We start from the raw sequence: 15,731 nt of genomic DNA on the forward strand, positions 1-15,731 counted from the left end.
CAATCGTCCCAGTGTGGAGCAGTCTCTCCGTCATACATATCTTACCTACACATGTATCGATTCAAGTCTAGGCTGTTGAGCCCTTTCCCCTCCCTACAAATGCCTGCGAGTCTCGAAAAACTCTCACCCCGGCAGGCTGGGCTCTCTCTGACATCCCGTCCGCAAGGAAGCGGGCATGGATACACTGGACAAACACCAGACAGATCACCATTGGGGGTGGAGGCTGATGACGGAGGGGCACGACGTCTTATTTTCGTCTCTCTCTCCCCTGCCAAACCTGCTACTCATTCATGCCTACCGCGCAAATTTGGCGGCCTTGCCCACCCGCGGATTGATTGCCCCGTCAGACACCGCCTCCAGGGGGGGATGAGAGAGGCAAGAGTCCCCATTTTCACGAAGTCACCCCCTATTCTCGGTTAGGCCCAATCCTGATTCCGTCAGCAAGCCGAATTACGACAGGCGTAAGACGCTGTCTGGTAGTGCAATGATTCAGGCAAGATCACGCTGAGTGATGACGACTCCTCCCCCACTGCGAGACCATTCACACCCCTTTATTATTCTCATAGGCAAGCAACTCCGGCCGCCCGTTACAGGCTTGTTGTCACTTACTGGCCGGCGGTGTCGGCAGTGCACGGGGGACGGCGGATGTTTGCGTGTGTCTTTCTCTCAGATTACCCCCCCCTCCTTTCCGCAATGTAATATGTAGGCGCTCGCAGACATGGCATGGCATGGCCTGGCATGGCCTGGCATGGCGGTGCGGTGCGGTTCGGTGCCCTTCGGAGCCTGTGCCCCGCGCCGATCTCAACTACTCTCACACCTTTTTGGTGGCTTTCCCATTCTCCCGCTCGCCGCCGGGCGACTGGAGAATGGTACCAGCGACTCACACTCCGGCCAGCGGGGCCGGCGACCATGCGGAAGGGGGAAAGAAACTCCTGGAAAGGCGGTCTCGATCCATACTGTTGAGCTCCATCTATCTGGGCGATCTGGAGGTTTTCTCTCCGACGAGGCAGTGTACCCAAGGATCCACGGGCGCACCACCAAAGACTATCACTACTACTATGACGACGCCAAAATGATGCGTGGGAGTTTGCGTGTCTGCTCGTATGTGGATTGCCGATCTGCACCCACTCAGAGTGGACGACGTCAGTCTCTGTTATGGCCGCGGTGGTGCATTGCGAAGCTCTCGGGGTGAAGCCTCGTGGCTCTCATGACGAGCATGAGGCGCTGCGCCGTCTGCCACCGCAATAGCCACTGACTCTGCCTGATACAAGTGTATCTGACACTATTCTGGAGACGGAATGCTGGGGTAACTTCGCATCTTCGACGATAGTGTGTCGTAATGTTGGCTGTTCTGGCTGTGTTGCAAAGTTGTCAGACGAAAGGCCACGTCGTTTTCTCAATCCCTCCTTGAGACTTGAAAATCAGTCACATATCCTCATGACCATCGGCTTCTTGAGGTCGTAGCGGTGATTCAGAGGGATGGCAGGCAACCTCCTTGGAAGAACGTCATCAACTCATTGGCTAGACAAAGGCCAGGCACGAACGCGGCCTTGGGGGTGTTCCCCTCGTTTTTCGTTCATTCCATTTCCGTCCATCAGAGAAGGGCAGGCGCCTCCAACGGCTTGTATTCCGCTGTCATTGCTGTGTGTCCTTGGCATTGATAGTTGGTATCGAAGCCTCCACGGTGACTGATTTGATTCTTGCTAGCTCAAGCTTTGAATCCAGCTTGAGTCAATAGACATGTCATGGTGCGTGATGGGTAACCACAAAATCCGGGGTTGTATATGAGCACAACACGCAGTATACAGGCTCGCAAGGGTCGGTTGATATATCCAGGAGGGCAAGTAGGTGTTCCAGCGTTGCAAGATTTCTCCCGCGAAAGACTACGTATTTTCCTCAGTCCAGCTAGCTCGCTCCCTCTAGTTTCTGCCAAACAATTCTAGTACAACAACTCCAATCTGTGTAGTTTCTGATGATTTGCTATGGTGAATGGGTCCTATACTAGGTGAACCTGGTTGACTGACGAGAGACGGTGCTGGTAATGGTTAGTGCTGTCGAGCTCTATACTGACACGCTTCATCGTCTCACGGATGTTTTCAAGTAACCACCTGTAATGCCATATGAACAACAGGTGAAAGAGATAAATTGGTTCCTCCGGCTCCGTTTGGTATAACAACCCCCTGGGTGCAGACGGCATCATTCGAGCGAGACGAAAGCCCTGGACAGCGCTTCCTCTGCCTCAATGGCCCTGGGCAGTCTCCAGCGTCTTCCCGCTGGTTTGAAACTCTCCAGTGACTGTCATGGTGACCCTCTGCAAGTATTTTCCACCACTGATTTCAGTTCGAGGGTTCATCTTGTCGGGACGGCTACTTCAATACAGAACGTGCTGCCTGCCACCATCGACGCCGTATCTCAGCCTTGGGTTCCAACCGTCCAACCAGCAGCTGCAAAGCAAAAGAAAACGGAATACCAAATGGGGACCAGTGGTAAGCCCATGGTTTGATGACGCAGCTAGGTGGCCCCCGTGTTCTCGTCAACAGCCCTGTTGTGAAAACATAAGTACGAATGCTGGGTGAAACACAACGGGGCATCGCCATCAGTATTCCAAATATGGGTACGGGACTACCTACGTATAATGTGGGCTACGTATGAACTGGGTTACGTGCCTGAGAGGAAGTCATCTTGCAGGGAGACAAGAATGTACTGGGCGGAGGTCGCCAATGTCTTGTCCCTGTCAACTATTCTTTCTACAGGCTTTAAGAAGTAGTTTAAGAACTTGTGAAGAAGCACCAATAGTTGAACGCAAGAGAAGAAATGAGTTAGAATAGGTTCCTGGCCTCTTCTCGACTCTTTAACCAAGCCTATCAGACTCTCTTTCAACCATTTCCCATGTTGGGTCAATTTCAATTATAAAGACATCTTAAGTTTGACGCAATATTTAGAGAGCTTTTCTCGCGTTCTTTTGATTATACATAAGCTACCGAGTTCCACCAGAACACGGATTTTATATGGTGGTTGTAATTGTGTCAATATGTTATGGTTTGATTTGGACGACTTCCGTATTTCGTTTCAGGAAAGCAACATTGTTCTGTTTGGCCGACCGAGGGCTTGATGGATATAGGTCTTAAGTTTGAACATAATGCAGATAAGCACTGTCTTCAGAGAATCAATGTGGTTGTCTTCCAGAGAGTTTCTTTGATGCAGGCTTTATGAGCGGTTGATGATGTCCTTTATGCCCTGAAGCACCGAACACCGATGGCAGAGTTGTTTTGATGCCCTGCTTCCCTCAACGACATGGGTTCCGAGCTATCAAAGGACATAAGAGTCCCTGTAGAACAAGACGCAACAGCGCGAGCTTGGTCTTCAAAGTACAAGAATACCGCAGGATTCTGGGAACAGCGAGAAAGCACAGAGGAACCAAGAGCCAAGAGATGAGAGCTGTATATCAGTAGCTCAAGCCTGGGAATTGAAATCGAAATGACAATCACCTGAACAATAGCATCCCTGACCACTCAGCTTCAAGCCAGTATCATTACCAGTATTGCAAGAATGTCGATTACAAGTTCGCCGAATCAAACCAGCCGCAAGGGTATCCTGCACGCCGTGGAAGCCTGCGTCGGGGGCGAGAACTTGCTGTGGGAGCTATACGACGGCTACAGATACGTCCCGGCGTTTCATATCGATGCGTCGTGTACTAAGGAAGCCACCGTTGTCAAGCTGGTATGCCTTAACTCCATTCAGAAGAGAAAGCTAAAACAGTTTGCAGCAAGAGAGATGTGGCTGTCGAGGGAGGCGTGTTGTGTAAGCCCCCCCCCCCCCCCCCCAACTTGTTACCCATGCTTGGCTCAAGAGAAGCCAGTCCAGTACAAATAAATCCGCGCTGACCGAGTCTCACTAGCGGACCGTCGTGAGATATGTCGATTATCTCCCGGGCATCAACGCTGCCGTGACCGAGAGACACCCCGTAGAGGGCGCGATCCACCCCGCCCGGGATCGCCTCGAGGACTCGGCGATCCTCGAGATGGCATGGGACATCCTCCTCGCGCTGGCCTATCTCCACGGGCGTGGTATCGTCCACGGCGAGGTTAGGCCCCGGAACGTCATGTCCTTCCCCTCATACCCCCGCCGCAACCGCTACAAGCTCTTCGGGCACGGCCTCGTCCCCGGCGTCATTAACTACTGGCCCAAGGACGACGGCTACACGGCGCCCGAGTTTCTCTCCGAGGGCGCCGAGACGCGAAAGAGAGGCAAAGAGGGAAAGTACGCAGTGAAGCCGACGTTCGCGTCGGACGTCTGGCAGCTCGGCATGCTGCTCTGGCACTGTCACCGCTACGGCACTTACTGGGACTCAGAGACGCTGCCGTCGCGGAAGAAGAGCTGGCAGTCCGAGACCCTCGTCCAGCCCGACCTCACAAGTGAATCGGTGAGTTCCATGAGGGGCATCAGGCCGCTGGCGTTCAGAGCCAAAGGCTGTAATGGCTCGAGCCACGACTGGTTGGCGCAGCTGCTGCCCAACATGCTCGACGAGGACCCCCTGAGGCGGTTTAGCGCCATGGAGCTCCTTCGACAGATGCAGAACCAGAAGTCCTATGCCGTCGAGAAGCAGGACTTGGAGGACGATGTCGAGGACATGAAGGACGCTGCGGAGGCTGCCAAGAAGGAGTTATGGCAGCGGAGCACCCTTGGCAAGGTAGCCAAGGGGGCGGAGCGAGTGCAGATGCACTTTGCTCGTCTCCTCTTCTTGCTTGTTCTTCCATGCCGCATCATGTGAGAAGTATTGTTGAGTAGTATGGTTGTGGAAAAGGGCTGGTGGTTCAGATTCGCATCTTGATAGACGGGCTGGTTTCGACTTGGATAAAGTATAGATGGATTTGATAGACATCTAGTTTCGAAAGAGCTACTGTAGCCTCAGAAACCTCATTGGTAATACTACATTATGCTCAATACGTGAAGCCGATTATTGGTGTTGATGAATGGAGTCGTAGCTAGTCTTGACCACAGCATGGCTCGTCATGGTCGCCTACCGCGGCGAGGGACAGACAGGTCAGGTCAGGTCGATTTCCCACAGTCATCACGACGCCATTCTCCTATGAGCTTCGGCGTCGCGCATGAGTTGGAGCAATCAGCTCTTGGTGGTATGAGGCCCCAGACGGGAAACAGCTTCGACCAAACCTCACTTACAACGCTACTCACTCTTGAAAATGGCCGGATGAAATCGACGCCTACATCTACTTATTTTTAGACACACTGGGAGCAACACACAGGGGTCACTGACCCGGGTTACATGTGGATATCTGTTGACAACTTCGGCTCCGTACTATGGATGTGTATACTTACAGAAAAATCCCATTATACATTATCACATTCCAACGTCTCTCCATCACTTCATCCGCGGGGAGCAAACGTTACTATAAGCCACAGCGATGTCGTCACACCCGACGGGACCAAGACGCATTGTCCAATCACTATCCATCACGCCACGACCACCATGCGCTGGCTAGTCCACATCGATCCTTCATGCCTCTCATCATTCGCCCTCTTCTTTTCCCTGTCTCACTCGATCTCGGCCAACTCAACGGCCAACACACCACCTTGAGCTGAGTGAAGCTTGAACCCCCCACCTGCTTGGAACTCGACCTCATCTTCACCAGGACGTGCCTGTCACCCGCCGTCGCAGCGCAGATGTGCAGCTACTCTGAGATCGCCACTCATAGAGAGAAGCATTGTCTCTCTCGTCCGAGGCCAACTCGAACGCTTGATCGGAGGCAAAGCATGAATGCGCTCCCAGCTGTTGCTTGGCTGTAACAGCAGAGAGGCAGAATACATGAATGTACTGTGAGTCTGACCACCCCATAAGAAGAAGAGAGGGAAGAGAACACGGGTTTCCCCATTTTCGTCCAAACTCCCGGCATCAGAGTTCCGGGGAACGAATCCGTGCCAAGGGAAGCATGTCTTGCCCTTCCCTGCCCAGCCGCGCGCACGACTGTCCACATGTAAACGGCACATCGCGACTGCATCGATGAGCACTCCGGCACACAAGAAGCCCTTCACAACATCCCCCTGTCGGTGTCGCGTTGATTTCCACGCAAGCTCGAGGGATGCGACCAGTGGACCTAGCGTAACACGAGATATGGCTTGCTGTCTGAAAGACCCAAGTGGCCTGCAGCTTTTCCTTATGAAATGGCGGCTCTAGCTCTGGTTCCTCTCACCGACTCTCAGACCGTCCGATAAAACCCGCCCCCTTCTCATCAACTCAACCCTTTCGCCCGCCCGCCCGCCCATGCTACCAAACATCTCAGCCACATCATCCATCAAACCATCACCATCACCACCCTATTTCCATCTGACCCAACGGCTCAAGAACCAACCCGTCCCTCCGTTCGCTGGCGGGCCTCGACTGTTGACTCGCTACTTCCCTCCCTCCCCCTCCACCTCACAAGATAGATCCCTGTGTCGACGGCATCGTCCCGAGCCAGCCGTGGGCCGGGCTGTTTCCTCCATTCCTCACAGATACTACTGAGTACGCGCAGTCTCACGCACGGCCGTGGTCGTCGCCGTTGTTTGTGTTGGTTTTCAGTACTATTATGCTGTAGCAAACGCTTCACTTCTGACCCCCCGCGAGATCGATCCTCCCCCTCAAAAGGACCGAGCCTAGCTACCCAAGTCCGACATACCGGGTTGACCCCCGCTCGGACGATCCCCCTCAGAGTTCGGGCTCTGATACCGGGGAGAGAATCCCAGCCTGCCGGTCCAAAGTTTCGGTACCCCTTGCATTTCACTGCCCAGCTTCACTCACGGCCGGTCCTAATCTCACAGCTCTCCGATTTGCATTTTATTCACAGTGCTCCCCTTCCTCGTACTCTATCCGATCCCTTCTTTTCCCCTTCCTTCCTCCTCTCCCTCCACAAAGGACGGCCTTGGACGCTCCTCAACAGAGAAACTTCACCGGTCTCAGCTAGGTCAACAGGACTCAACGGCGGCGCCAGCCACCCGAGACATATCTCACGATAGCTCACACCCCATTTAAATAAAACTTGCTGCCGCCTCCTCGCGCATGTCTCACTCCAGCCAGAACACTCGCAGCGGCGCCCTCACCAGGAGTACCCGGGACGACACGACCATGACCCGGACGCGGCGCACCTACTCGCCCTCCTCCCGCTCCCGCTCCTCCTCGGCGGGTCCCCGCGGCAGCCACCACCGCCGGCCCAGCATCAAGACAGCCGCTGTCTTCATCGCTGCCGTCGCCGTCGCCTCACTCTGCGTCCACAAGCTCTGGCCGCGCAGTACTTCGCACTCCAAGAAACAGGACTGGGACCAATCGCTCACGCCGCCGGGCCGCCGCTCGCGCAGGCGCAACGCCATCCGTGACCGCCACAATGGCTACCTCGACTACGACGACCACAACGTCTTTGACCGCAACGACTACTACCGCCCCCGCGACGACGTGGCCAGGGGGGCCTTGCCCGGGGGCAGGGGGGAGTCCTACTACCCGCCTCGCGGCCGCGGCGGCGACGGGCGGTCGAGGGGCTACGGCAGCGACAGCGATGGGGACTCGTACTACTCCTACGACTACTTGCCATCCCCGAGCGAGCGCTTCTCGGGTAGGCGGGGGACGATCGAAGGAGGAGCGGACCGGCGGGGCCGGTCACGCGGGTTCGGCGGCACAGACGAAGAGAACGAGGTCGTCCGGTACGAAAAGCAGTCCAACAGGTCGGAGGCGGACAGGAGTCGTTTCGAGGAGGAGCGCCCGGAGCGGCCGCGGTACAACGAAGCCGTGGAAGATTGGAGCCGGCGAGGGGGTCAACGGTATCCTTCTCCGTCCGAGGAGCGGAGTTACCGGGGCGAGCCCGATTACGTCGATCGGAGGTCTCGGCGAAGGTCCGACTACTAGGCACTCCAAAAGATGTGGATGTTGACATGAGCGAACAAACAAATTCCCATTTCTAAACATGGTATATTTTACTCTTCAGCGTGTTTTGTTCAGAGCATGCTATCTAGCTGTGTTACTTTGAAGACAGATGTCCAGCCACGTCTAATGCCATTTCGTAAACTCCCTTACCAACTCCTCCGTTCAGTTACGCTGTTCTTCAACTCCTCCCGAATGCTGCCGTTTTCTATCATGGTCATCTACTCTGCGCTCGTAACTGGCGCCGTGGTTTCTTCGCCATCTTCAACTGCGTTCACAAGACCTAACGCCGGACCTTGCGCCGGACCTTGCGCCGGACCTTGCGCCGGATCTGACGCCGGGATCATGAGGCTCATTTCTTCGTCCACGGCCGCTTGCCAGCCTTCGCCTCCGGTTCTCATGACCAGCGGCGTGCTCAGCTCGGCCAAGAAATAGTTCTCATTGCGCGTGCTGCTCCGCGCAACACCTTCCAGGGCCGAGTACGCAGCGCGAGTACTTCGCATTCGCTTACCCGGCCTACCCCCTTCACTGAGCAGGCTGCCCCGTTGCATGCGGTCCTGCATCAGACGGTGATCGTAGCCGATGATGCCGCGGACATAAGGCGCTACCTCGAGGGTGATCATCCGCATGGTACGATCAAAGACTGACGGCTCAAGGCTGGTGGTCATTGTAGCCAACGCCTTCTCCGAGACAGCGATTGGATCGAAAGCAAATGCCATGTCGTACCGGTTGATAACAGCGTCGCGGGTAGGATTGACAAAATACTGCCTCATTCGGCGGATCGCGCTGTCCTCCTGGAGGTAGTCGAATTTGGCTGGAATGTCGTTCAGGAGAGGCGCAGTCCGAAGAACCTGTCGAGCTCCAGATTTCAGACTGGTGGCCAACGCCTTAGCTGTGCAAGTGTAGGTCGTAAGAGGCGGAGCCTCCAGCAGACGTCGACCGACTGTGAAGTCGTCGCGCGCCTTGATCGGAATGTCTGGTTGCGTGGCATCGAGTGGTTCCTAGAGCCGCATTAGTCGATCTATCACATCCTATTGAGCGTTCACCCAGTAACTTACCTGGAATTTGAGCCCAAGTTCGCCGCCAGAGCAGAGGTCCGCCGCGCTCATGAGATCCGAGAACTCGGAAAACACTTTCAGCGCCGCGGCTCTGTCCCCAGCCGAGGATGTTGCTACGTTGTCTGCCCATGACACCATATCAAGAGACTCGTGCCAGTTGCCCAGATCCAATTCCAGACCCTGCCAGCATTGGTTCATCAACTCTTCTTCGGCAGCGCGAGGGCTTGAGACGATTGCTGGATCGCGGCTGACCCACCCCATGCCCTCCAGATATGTTCCTTCACTGACCACCCGTACAACATCACCGTTCTCGTCCGTGTCGCATCCCTTTGGCCATCTTGGGTAGAACCAGTCAAAGCCGCCGCGACGGTCGCCCACTCCAAGCTGACACCAATAATTGAGTTCCGTCAGGGACGCGCGGAGATCGTAGCCCCTCGATTCGTATAACGCACTCACAGCTGCTCGACAGAGAGCATGGCCTTCGTTGGCAGCGACTAGAAGGAGAGTATCAACTGCCAGGGCCTCGGGTGGCGGTGTAAATCGGAGGATTCCATACAAGACGAGGTTGTGGAATGGCACCAATGTCTCGTCGGTGCAAGTCATGACAAACGGCCTCTTGGACTGAGCAATCAAGCCCACGATGGTCGCCCAGAACTGCTTGTCCTCTTCATAAAGAACGTCGACTTCTTCGAGAAGAATCAGCGACTGCTTCTGATCTTGTGGCTTTGCCTTTGCAGACTTTACTGCCGCGGTTGGTTGCTCCGTCACTTCAGGCTGGGCTGTAGCTTGGGGCTTGCTCGCCGGCTTGAGCTTGAAGAACGATGTCATGGTCCCTTGCTTGCCGGATTTGATGTCGTTCGCTGTGCCGTCGTCAGCGTTGTCTCCGCTGTCAGCCTGGCCGCTCTGACGATGCCGTTGAACAAGATGGTTTTGTGTCATGTCTCCGACCTTCTCCATGACATCCTTGCCGTTGCGGCGACTGCTGGCGTTGATTTCAAAAATCTCGAAGCCGAGCTCCTTTGCAACGGCGTACACCGCCGCCGTCTTGCCACAGCCGTGAGGTCCACTGAGAACTACTGCGTTGGTGAGCCGGCTCGCATCCTTTCCAATGTCTCTGCGAACCACGGTTTTCTTCGCACTGCCGTGAACAGGCGTCGGCAGCCAGTCATCCTCATCGTCAGAAGCAGCGGGCAGCAATTCGGCTTCGTCGCCACTTGAGACGACGAACCCATCCAGCTTGTTGCGCTTCCTCTTCTTTTTCGTCGCCGAGCCAGGTTTGGACACCGACTTGTGGTCTGCGTTTGGGCCGCCGGTATCAATGGACTGAACCTTGAGACTCTGTAACCACTCTTTCAACAACAAGCCTTCCTGGCCGCTCTGAAGAAGTTCGTCTGCGCAGACCGGCGCGTACTTCTGAGCCCAGGGAAGCTCCTCACATTGAGATCTATCATGAGCTGAAAGGTTGGTTTCGAGCAGGTTGTACAGACGGGCTACTGCCGGATGAGGCTTGCGGGTGGATGCCGTGAGCAGTTCATCATCGCTATCCTGGCTCGAGATGAGCGGCAAGGGAGTCCGTAATTCAGGCCTGATTCTCTGTCGGAGCTTGCGGCCACTTTCAAAGTGCTTTTCGGGAAGACGGAGCTCGGAAGGCGGAGGCGGCACATAGTCGTCAGTGGTCTCTTGGATTGACTTAGCGAGGGAAAGGGTGTCTAAGGACTTGGCGATTTGGTCTACGACAGATTCACCCGGGAAGACGTTTGTTGTTTGCCCCTTTGACTTCCTAGATGCGAAACCAGCTTCTTGCCTTGCTGACAGGCATTCTTCACCGGGCGACAACCCCCTAACGTGTGCAGTTCCCTGGGCTGGCCACGCCGGGTGACATGCTCCTGGAACTCTGAGTCCCATAGACCGGACGCCAAATTGCGGCAGTTGAACGTTGCCAGCCTTCAGGGCCGACCTTTGCTTTTTGGGGGAGCAAGGTGTTGAAGAGAAGATAGTGGCCCGAGGTTGTTTCGGAGCGGCAGAAGGCGCGTCTGCTGACTTGGTAACGGCCTTCGACTTGCCGAGAAATAGAGGATGCGTGATGTTCGACCTCGATTTGTCTTGATCTGCCTTGGAGGCTTTGGCACGAGCCTTTCGAGGTGTAGTGTTTATCGGGCCTGTCTTGACCTGCGGTTGAGAGGCGAGAATCTGCTCAATCTTGGGGCCTATTCGTTCGCGCGCTTCTGGGTCGGGCCCATACTTGATCGTCACAATGCGCGATGGTTTGGCCGGCGATTTGGAAGACTTTGCGGTTTTCGTCGTTTCTGCAGGGCCCGGCTTCGGCTTCGGCGGTGATCCAATAGTACCGGTCTTGGGATTGAACTTCAGCACCTTCGTTGGCTTTGGCGGTTCGGCCTTTCCAGCATTCTGAGCAATGTTTTGTGCTGTGGTTGAAGGTCTTTCGGGATTTAGTCCCGAGGCTGGCGCCTGAGTGTGTGGCAGAGCAACCGCCCCATCGGCAGACGATGGCGCAGGGAGAGTTGTAGGTGGAGTTCCGGTAACAGGCGCACCGTTGGTTTGAGAGAAGTGGTTGGCGATCGCAACCGCCGGAGCGGGCTGCTTCTTCCTGGGTCGTCCTCTCTTCCTCCCAGAGCTCGGAGGGTTGCCAGCCCCTGTCTTCTGCCTCTTGCGGCCGTGTTCATCCTCGCCAATGTCCGACGATGGCGGTTCAGCATCGTTTGACGGCTGCTGGGGCGCGCGCGTCTGCTTCCGTGACGAAGTCGCTTCGTTGTTCGAGATGTGTTGGTCAGGAATTTGAGGCTGGTCGTCCACAGCTAAATCGAGTTTCGGGGGTTCGGTACTCTTCCCTGGGACGAAGAATGGATGGAGCTTCTGGTTAGAGACGTCCAGTCCTTCTGGAGCCATGTTGGCTACCAAAAGGGTTCCCATGGGACTAGGGAATGCTGCAATTGGGAGTAGTCCTCAGCACATGTCGAAGAAAAAGACCGTTGGGCGTACAGCGAGCGAGGGAGATACAGAGAGAATCGTGGCTGTGTGAGGTGTTCGACATTGGGTTGGGACTTACGCTGGAGCCGCGGCACACCTTCAGAAGACGTCAGAGGGCATGCGACCGGATGAATGTTGCGAGATGGGATGTGTAGGAAATGTTACAAAGAGTGGAAATGCCGTCTTCAACGCCGACTATGGTTGAAATGACAAAGGCAAAGAACGAGCCTTTCTAACCCAGGTGGCCAACATTAAAGTAAGGTACAGACAGACGGGTAAGCTTGGAAGAGTTGTCGAGGTGGGCGGGTAAAGAATTACAGGTACTACCGCCAGTCGCGGTCCAAACCGCGTCCAAGTCACTGGGGCCGACAGCGCGTACCGCGACGTCCATTAACCCCCCTTCACCGCATTGGGTGCGTTACCAGCCATAGCCCACCCACACGCCTCGGTTCTACAGGTTACAAGTCACTTTTCAGCCACACTTCCAGCACCAAGGACCAGTACCCACACTGGATGGGTCCCAGACGCTTTATCGATAGCAGCGGTCGGAAGTTAATTTAATCCGGAGAAGGGATTGAACTGATCGATGCACTGTCCATCATTGACAAATTCTGCCATGCGTGACAGTGCGAATTAACTTTCGCGCAGCAGCAGCGCACCCCACTACGGCAGAGTCCTCCCAACTTTTTTTTCTCTCGAGATCGAAGCCATCACTTACACTGCCGGGTTTTCGAGCTTAACCAAGAGCCATTGCAGTTGCACCCAGCCCCCAGGCACTGCTAACAACCCATCCGAATCGCCGCCATAGTCCGAAACTTCGCGACAGTTCAAAAATGGCTCCCACTTTCCGCATCCACCGTCCAGACGTCCTGGCTTCTTTGCCGCGTCCGCTCGACCATACAAAGGGCCAGTACCACATTGGAGAGGTCTACACACAGAAGCCCGGCTCGAAGAAGAGGAAGAGGCTGGAGGTCGTCGTCGGCGTCGACGGCGAAGCAGCAAACATTTACCATGTCAGTCACCGCATCGTTTGAAACCCATCACAGCCTCGTACTAACCTCCCCAGGTCCCTTCCTCTGGCCTGCGGACGTCCTACCCGATCCCACCTCAAGAGTCCTTTACCTGCGCACCGCACTCGATCCGATACCAGGGAGCCGACGCCAGTGGCAGTGGCCGCAACAACTACACATACCTGTCGACGCAAGACTCGACCGGCGCAAAGGTCACCCTCTGCCGCGATGTCATCGACGTGACCGGCAAGACAAACTCTACCAGCGTATCCCAGCGAGTGCGCCACAAGTCCCCGATTACCTACCTCTTCACCTCGTCCGCCGTCGATACGACCGTTGTGGGCGACAGCCCGCAAGCCGAGAGAGGCGACGTGCTTGGCCTCTGCAGGGACGGCCAGGTTCTGTGTTTGGACGGGGAGGCCTTGGAGCAGAAGTGGAGCGCATCCTCCTACAGCCTGTGCAAAGATCTTCTCCCATCGACCGTCTCCAAGTACGAGGTCGAGTTTTCTCTGCATGCCGCGGCGTCAGAAATCCTGAATGGGCTGTTCCAGGGCAGGCAAGACGCCTTTGGCTCTTTTGGGCGCCTGATAGACCCCAAGACCTTCAACCCGGACGTGCTCACCATCGTCGTCCGTACCAACACCGAAGATACGACATCGAGGTTCCTCATCATTCTCGGCGTCCTGCCCACCGTCTCTTCCCAGCCGCTGGTCCAGCTCCACGTCACGCCCCTGCCTTCTCAGGATGACATCGCGACCGAGTCAGCCGCATACCAGCTTCACATCCAGTCCGGAAAGCTCCTCCAACTGTGTGGTCCTGTTCTCCGAACCTACGATCTCACGAGTGCCGTGCCCAAGCTGCAGGGTCGTCTCCCCCTCCCGGAACTCACCTCGTTCCTCCAGCTGTCAGAACACTCAGTCCTCTGTCTGTCCAACAACTTTGCCAGCATGCTGAATCCCACCTTCCACTCGGTCCAGGCTTCGACGGCGATCGAGCTTCCCGAGAGCACCGAGCAGCAGAAGCCGACTCTGATCACCTTCCTATCCAAGTTGGATATGGCAGTCGCGGTGGTCGGAAACACTCTGGTATCCATCCAGATCGAGCGCCCCAAGTCTCACGGCAAGGAGGGTCTCCTCATCGACTCGATAGGGAAGGGCCTGCCAAGATCGGATCGCGTTCCGGCAAGCTTGCCTAAGACCGGAAACACGACGTTCGAAACCTACCTCCCAGGAACTCTCTCGGACGAATACGTCAAGGAATCTCTGGCAGACGTAGAGAAGGCGGACGGGTACCTCCTGGCCCAGGACTGGAAGGCCTTCGAGGGTCTCTTGGCACAACGGTTCGGGGTTGCCATCGACCAAGAGGCCGAGGTGACCGGGGTACAGACGCCTGACTGGAAGTGGCTGGAGCGCTCAGACAAGTATCCCGCCGTCGACCGCCGGTGGGTGCTGTACGCCATCAGCAGAGTCTTCTCGATGGATGTCCAGGCCGCAGAGGGAGGTCTCCTCCGCTGCATGCTTCCCGCGAGCAACGTCATGATCTACCTCATCGCCGCTGGCCACCTCACCAACGCCAACATGTCGGCGGCCTTCAAGAACGAGCTGGTCGAGGCGGCGTCCAAGGAGTCCATCATCGACAAGCTCGTCCAGCGGCTCGTCGACATGGACCCCGCCCTGGAGCTACTCCTGAACTACGTCTCGGCGACCAAGCTCGGCGAGAAGGAACTGCTCCTGGTCATCCGCATCATCATGCGCAGCCTCGACCAACAATCCAGGCTCCTGCCTCCGGCACCGACGGAGACGAAGGAGGAAGAGTACGTGGCGATGGAGATCGACCTCCTTGAGAAAGAGCTCGAGCTGGCCGAGTATCACCTGGGCGACGACTCGAATCTCCGCGCACGAGCCCTGACAACGGCCTTTGAGAAGCTCTCCAACTACTCCTCAGTCGCCACGGTACGGGCCCTCCGCGAGACCTTCAACCCGACAGAGGTCCTGTCGCTCATTCACCTGCTGCGAGTCCAGCTGATTGGCAGTGCCTGGACATCAAGATACGTCGACACGACAAACTTTGACAAGGACGAGGCGGCGAGGGCACCGCCAGACGGCGCCATCTCGCTCATCGCGGAACTGCTGTCCCGATGCATTGATTCCGTGGGCCCCAGTGGGTGGCTTACAAATGGCACTTCGTCCTCGGGCGACCGTGCAGACGCGGCCGATTTTATCACGGCATTGAAGCTCGAGGTCAGCGCTGCGTTGGAGGGCCTGAACGAGGCCGTCTACCTGGACGGCATCGTCGGCGAGGCGGTCCAGTACGGCAGGGCAGTTAGGGCTGGCGTCAAGACGGGTCCGTCCGGGCGTGCTCAGGTCCTCGCTAAGCCGGTGTCGCTCGACGTCGAGAGCTCGCCTCATCTGCCTCTGGGGCTCGTGTCCAAGCAGAACGTGTCCAACATCAAGATTGTCTCGGGTGGCGAGGTGCTTGAGAGGAGCTCGCGTGAGAAGGGACACCTGCTGAGTCAGAAGGTCAAGGCGTATTCTCTGGAAAGGATCTCCATTTGAGCCGCATGTCAGACGGCGAGATGTATCAAGGAAGCAGCCGCTCACACCCATCACATGTGAGATACGTGTTCTGGAGTCAAGGCTGAACATGGTAGGGGTTGATCTGGGGCAGTGGAGAGGATGCCCTGTGAACCGTAAAAGGGATAAACGAAAGTTGAAAAGGAAAAATAGATGGATATCAGGAGACTAGTCAGCAGCCCTGAAAAGATACCAA

The 15,731-nt window shown here is 56.1% G+C and overlaps 4 protein-coding genes across 4 annotated transcripts; 3 read left to right on the forward strand and 1 right to left on the reverse strand.

The window, feature by feature from the left end:
* Nucleotides 1-3,549: 3,549 nt before the first annotated feature.
* CDEST_00077 (Putative protein kinase) lies at nucleotides 3,550-4,771 on the forward strand (the record flags this gene model as incomplete). The annotated part of the gene is made up of 2 exons (XM_062916236.1): nucleotides 3,550-3,801; nucleotides 3,899-4,771. The coding sequence occupies 2 exons, from the start codon at nucleotides 3,550-3,552 to the stop codon at nucleotides 4,769-4,771; spliced, it is 1,125 nt and encodes a 374-aa protein (XP_062772287.1).
* A 770-nt stretch (nucleotides 4,772-5,541) lies between these two features.
* CDEST_00078 (uncharacterized protein) lies at nucleotides 5,542-7,897 on the forward strand. The gene has a single exon (XM_062916237.1). The coding sequence runs from the start codon at nucleotides 7,055-7,057 to the stop codon at nucleotides 7,889-7,891; it is 837 nt and encodes a 278-aa protein (XP_062772288.1). The 5' UTR covers nucleotides 5,542-7,054; the 3' UTR covers nucleotides 7,892-7,897.
* Nucleotide 7,898: 1 nt separating this feature from the next.
* Nucleotides 7,899-12,271, reverse strand: CDEST_00079 (Putative AAA+ ATPase domain, ATPase, AAA-type, core). Its single transcript, XM_062916238.1, has 3 exons — nucleotides 12,032-12,271; nucleotides 8,965-11,909; nucleotides 7,899-8,907 (listed from the first exon to the last, which is right to left on the reverse strand). The coding sequence occupies exons 2-3, from the start codon at nucleotides 11,893-11,895 to the stop codon at nucleotides 8,128-8,130; spliced, it is 3,711 nt and encodes a 1,236-aa protein (XP_062772289.1). The 5' UTR covers nucleotides 11,896-11,909; nucleotides 12,032-12,271; the 3' UTR covers nucleotides 7,899-8,127.
* Nucleotides 12,272-12,668: 397 nt separating this feature from the next.
* Nucleotides 12,669-15,731, forward strand: CDEST_00080 (uncharacterized protein). The gene is made up of 2 exons (XM_062916239.1): nucleotides 12,669-12,965; nucleotides 13,019-15,731. The coding sequence occupies exons 1-2, from the start codon at nucleotides 12,786-12,788 to the stop codon at nucleotides 15,515-15,517; spliced, it is 2,679 nt and encodes an 892-aa protein (XP_062772290.1). The 5' UTR covers nucleotides 12,669-12,785; the 3' UTR covers nucleotides 15,518-15,731.

Source organism: Colletotrichum destructivum, chromosome 1 (genome assembly GCF_034447905.1).
Source record: "Colletotrichum destructivum chromosome 1, complete sequence".
Classification (NCBI taxonomy): domain Eukaryota; kingdom Fungi; phylum Ascomycota; class Sordariomycetes; order Glomerellales; family Glomerellaceae; genus Colletotrichum; species Colletotrichum destructivum.

Excerpts from the sequence above, each read along its gene's own strand:
- CDEST_00078 (XM_062916237.1), top strand. The coding sequence starts at position 7,055 with ATGTCTCACTCCAGCCAGAACACTCGCAGCGGCGCCCTCACCAGGAGT.
- CDEST_00079 (XM_062916238.1), bottom strand. The coding sequence starts at position 11,895 with ATGGGAACCCTTTTGGTAGCCAACATGGCTCCAGAAGGACTGGACGTC. Across the intron at positions 8,908-8,964 it reads AACTTGGGCTCAAATTCCAG|GAACCACTCGATGCCACGCA; the intron begins GTAAGTTACTGG and ends ATGCGGCTCTAG.
- CDEST_00080 (XM_062916239.1), top strand. The coding sequence starts at position 12,786 with ATGGCTCCCACTTTCCGCATCCACCGTCCAGACGTCCTGGCTTCTTTG. Across the intron at positions 12,966-13,018 it reads AAGCAGCAAACATTTACCAT|GTCCCTTCCTCTGGCCTGCG; the intron begins GTCAGTCACCGC and ends TAACCTCCCCAG.